Source organism: Neurospora tetrasperma, assembly GCF_000213175.1.
Source record: "Neurospora tetrasperma FGSC 2508 unplaced genomic scaffold NEUTE1scaffold_3, whole genome shotgun sequence".
Classification (NCBI taxonomy): domain Eukaryota; kingdom Fungi; phylum Ascomycota; class Sordariomycetes; order Sordariales; family Sordariaceae; genus Neurospora; species Neurospora tetrasperma.
In genome coordinates this window covers 3,678,058-3,682,568 of record NW_009799101.1, presented here as the reverse complement: position 1 = coordinate 3,682,568, position 4,511 = coordinate 3,678,058, and the positions used below count along the sequence as shown (strand labels likewise).

Genomic DNA, 4,511 nt, shown 5'->3' with positions numbered 1-4,511 from the left:
GGGGGGGGGAAGGGCGGATAACGTTCTCATAAACACGAGTTACTAGCACTAGGTATACCACTAACCGGTAATGAGAAAACCAGGCTATCTAACATTGAAAGAATAGAGACACTGGAATGACCGCAACTCGATTGACGAGTTGTTCTTTTCATCATTAACATGGGGAACAGATACTCTCTAAACTGTGTTATTCTCTTGACAACAAATTCAACGACTACTGCACAAGACATTGGAACTTCATCACCACAAAAGTATGCACATCTGAGTTGATGATAGATTGGTACTGTTCGTCCATTGAATTCAATTCTCGTTCCTCTCCCTCCTACCATATCCGATTTCGACGCCACCTATTCTAGTGTGAAGAAACACGAAAAGACAAGAAAAAACACCGCGCTGTCCCTATTTCTCTCCAAATGAGCAAAATTTCCCTTCCTTTGTTTTTTTGGTGTCCGTGTTGCACTTTCAGATTACTTTGGCAACCATCACGATGCCTTCTCCAACCATACCTGCAACTCATTAGCTCTCTCAGCATGGTTTGTCCCATCCTCCTTCCTCTCCTTTATATATCTCCCACGATGATAATGATAATCACCTCGCTCCCATCTTTTTTTTCCACCATCAGCCGCAAATTCACAGAGAGATCGATCCTCTGTCCCAAAACTCAACTCGAACACTCAAGGATACCTCCCCCCGTCGAGAACAAAACTAGCCCCATCCATCGGATCCATTGCCATAAAATCCAACAAATCGACACCACCCACATTGACACCCTCAGCTGTCATCGACACGCTCGTATTGTCGATATTTTGGAAAAAGGCCGGGCCGGTGGGGAGGTACCACATCTCGTTGCTAGGGTTGGCCCAATCCGTGTTCTCAAACATGCTGTCCGTCAAACCACCACCGCCGCCGCCGCCGCCACCACCGTTGCCATTGCTGTTGCCATTGGTATCGGGTAAGTTAGACGTGGCGGCGGGCGTAGATGGGCCGAACATGGATGCCGAGCCGGTGGGGTAGGGAAAGTCACCAGCTGCGACGTCCCAGGGGGTGGCGGAGATGTTGTTTGTAGGATTGGCGCGTTCTGTTTGGTGACTTGTTAGTTTCAATTTCTTGGAAAGCAATTTAGAAGAGAAGGCCAGGATAACTCACCGAGATTATTAGCAGACAGCTTGGACCAGACGTCCCCCGAGGAAAGATTTGGAGCCCCATGGGGCATGGGACCGTTGCCGTTGGTAGTATCAGCTTGGTGATTTGGATTGGGAGACCGACCATCTGTAGTGGCAACGGGCGGCGGCGGGGCGTGAATAAAGCGGTTGCGTAGCCGGCTCGTCAAAGTTTCGAGCATATCTGCGAAGCGTATTCCCAGATGAACGTCGTCAACAACGCAGTGCCTCAAAGCATCTACCGTCTGGTCCATCAGGCTGATGCTCAACTCGACATCTGATTTGGGCGCACCGAGTGCAAACGTTTTGAGCAGAAACATGGCACCACTGATGATGCGGAAGTAGGTCCGCACAGGAGCGTGCTTTAGGTAACCCTTGGGCAAGAGACCATCGACAACGGTTCGAAGCAGGTTTCGGCTGCCGTTAACAACCTCTTTCACATACTCCTCGTCTTCAGCCCCGAACCCACCAAGCTGACTGAGCGGCAGCTTTCCGAGATAGTTCTGCGTCTGCGGTGACAGTTGCGGAGCAGAGTGTCCCGAGACGCTTCCACCGTTGGCTGAGCCTCCGCCTCCAACGTTGGGATTGTTGGTACACCGCTCAACGACAGCCTGCAAAGCAAGCGAGTTGACGTAGATTCGGACGTATTCATACTCGATGGTTAGGATGTGCCGGATATATGGTGGCAAAACAAATCGGTTGAAGTCGTTCCACCAATTCCTCAACAGAGGCTGGAACTCCTTCAACAGTTGTATGTACTTTCCGCTCTGGATGATATCGGTGGTGTAGTTGCGAGACCGGAAGAGTTTCTCGTTGCCCCTATGCATCACATTGCTAACACCTGCCCAGCAGAGGATAATCTGGTCGTCTAGCTCGAGGTCGGGGATGTACACAAACCCGTTGGACGTGGACGAAGGATTGGTTCCCGGAGTTGTGCCTTCTCCCGAGTGAGGTCGCCTTCGTGACATGATAGGATCGTTACGCATGTTCTCAGGGACCATGTTTGTCCAGTTGAGCCGGCCAGCAAGCTGGCTCAGGTAAATCAGGAGTAATCTCTTGATGCGATGGGCTCTAAGGCGATACGATTCATCTTCATATTCCGGCCGAGTTATGGATCCGGTTGCGAGCAGCTCGTCGATGTCGTCAAAAACTCCGAGCTCGTACGCCAAGCCCAAAGCGGTGCTCAGCAGCATCCAGCACATACGGTCACTTCGCCAGGCAGGCTCCAGCCAGCTCTCTATTCTCCTGCCGCCAATCCCAGCTGAAGGTTTTTGGTTGTTGTCGTCATCCGCAGAATTGTGCTCATACGAGGGTAAAAGCAACTCGTCAATGGCCTCGCTCGGCGGGAAGTGGAGGGCTCGTGGATGCCACTCCGTCAGGATCATAAGGGACTCAATTGTGCCGAATGTTCTGAGACTGCCGCGGCGAAGACCCCTCCATGGTGCCGTGCTAGAACTCTGCGATTCGTCCGCACCCGAGCCACAAAAGCCACCACCAAATGCCTCCTGACCCCAGACCACGCGCTCGATCATGCCTCGGAGGTAGGTCCATAGCTGTTCGTGGATGGCGTGTGATCGACAGTGGCCTCCGGTTCCTGGCATGCGGCGATACCTTGACGCAATAGTGAGGAGCGTCACTGTCAAGATGGGTTCCTCAGTCAACAACGTGAGGTGCGAAGCTGGATTCCGGAACGTAGGAGGTGATATAGGCGTGAGTGGTGAAAGATATGCATAGTAGCTAGGTGGCCATGTTAGCTTAGCACAAGAACAACATGTAGAAGGCAGCAACCTACTATTCTATGTAATCAATCGCCTCCTGCGCAGTAAACCACCCAGCCCGCACGAACCGAAAGCGCGCCCATGCTTTCAGTGCCTCGTTGTAGCCCGGCTCCTGTGATATGTCACGCTTGGTGAGTTCCGGGTCGATAGATTCGGTGGGCGCTTCCTGTCTTGAAGCGTGACGAGAGTGGTAACCCGGACGGTCATTGTGGTGAGATGAGTGACGGGAGTTCAGACCAGGGCGACCAGCATGATGATTGGTCCGCGAAGAGCCCCCGGCGGCAGTAGACTCTCCGTCCTGCCTATGCATCGGGCTACGCAAGCGCGCGACATCAGCATATGGCAGTCTCTGTGACCGATCACTACGGGTATCAACTAACTTGTCGGTCGCCGCCTTGTACAACAAGTCTAGAGCGTCATGTGGACCGTAGACCTCCCTGCGCATAACTGTTCTGGCCTCAAGGTTCTCCAAGGGAGTGTTGGCCTCACCAGCGCCAAACTCGCCGCCGGTAGTACTCCGAGCACCTCCAGTGCTCGTAGTGCTGTTGGGGCCGCCATCTCCGGGTCTCCTCAACGGTTGTGCCCGACCCCGACTACCCCCAGGAGTGAGAGGGACATCGCTGTAGAGACGGCGATCAAGAGGGGCAGCCATGACCGGACTTTCACCACTGCGTAGCTGCTTCCTGCCGTTGCGGAGAATGTAGTCATCATGGTCGGGATCATCAAAGATGTCAGTCATGTCATCGTCCAACTTGCGCTTACGGCGGGTTGCGCTGAAGTAGCATTCCTTGCTCTCGCGCCGGCAGCGGACACATGGCGGATCACTAGGGTTATCGACGGACCCTAGATCACACCGGACCTTGCGACGGCGACAGGGAATACATGCTTGATACACCCGCTTGTGTTGGGTTCCTGCAGCAGAAGAGGCACCACCGCCAGCGGCAGAAGGGCCGGCACCGGACTGCGACTGGGACCGGGGCTTGTCCTGAGGTTGGGAGGCGGAAGAAGATCCGGCCCCACTCTGGGCCGTGGCGGCAGACGGAGCGGGACCCGCAGCTGCAGCAGTGCCGGCCGGAGCGGTGCCGGATGGAGTCAATGGCGGAGCAGTTCCGACTGAGGCGGAAACGGAGGCGGACGGCGATAGCGGCGAAAGAGACTGATGGCCAGCAGCGGCTTGTTGAGCGGCCGAGGCGGCGTACTGGGCCATGGTTAGGGGCGCAATGAAGTCAATGCGACCCGAGGCCGATGGTAGTGATGATGTCGGGTTGTCGGCCAGGCAGGCCCCTGGGTCGGGCCGCAGTGTCGGTTTGCAGCGGTTTGTGGTGGTTGAAGAGAAGTCAAGACGGCTATCAGGACAGGTCTTGGTAGTAGGATTAAAGAGAGCCGAAGGGTGACGAGGTGGGCAAGCGGCGATAATGGTTGATTAGCGGGAACAAGAATAGAAGAAAACGGCGGATCTTGCCCTTGCCCCTCCCGCTTGTCTCCAATCGATCTCCAATAACTTCAACCGAGGGATCTCCAATCCAATCGGTTTTTCTCTTTTTTTTCTTCCTTGTTGCAGATACTGGAGTCC

At 54.4% G+C, this 4,511-nt stretch overlaps 1 protein-coding gene across 1 annotated transcript; it reads right to left on the bottom strand.

Annotated features, from left to right (window-relative positions):
* Positions 1–476: 476 nt before the first annotated feature.
* NEUTE1DRAFT_146594 (uncharacterized protein) lies at positions 477–4,145 on the bottom strand (the record flags this gene model as incomplete). The annotated part of the gene is made up of 4 exons (XM_009852913.1): positions 477–1,078; positions 1,147–2,897; positions 2,953–3,252; positions 3,319–4,145. The coding sequence occupies 4 exons, from the start codon at positions 4,143–4,145 to the stop codon at positions 675–677; spliced, it is 3,282 nt and encodes a 1,093-aa protein (XP_009851215.1).
* Between the last annotated feature and the right edge of the window lie 366 nt (positions 4,146–4,511).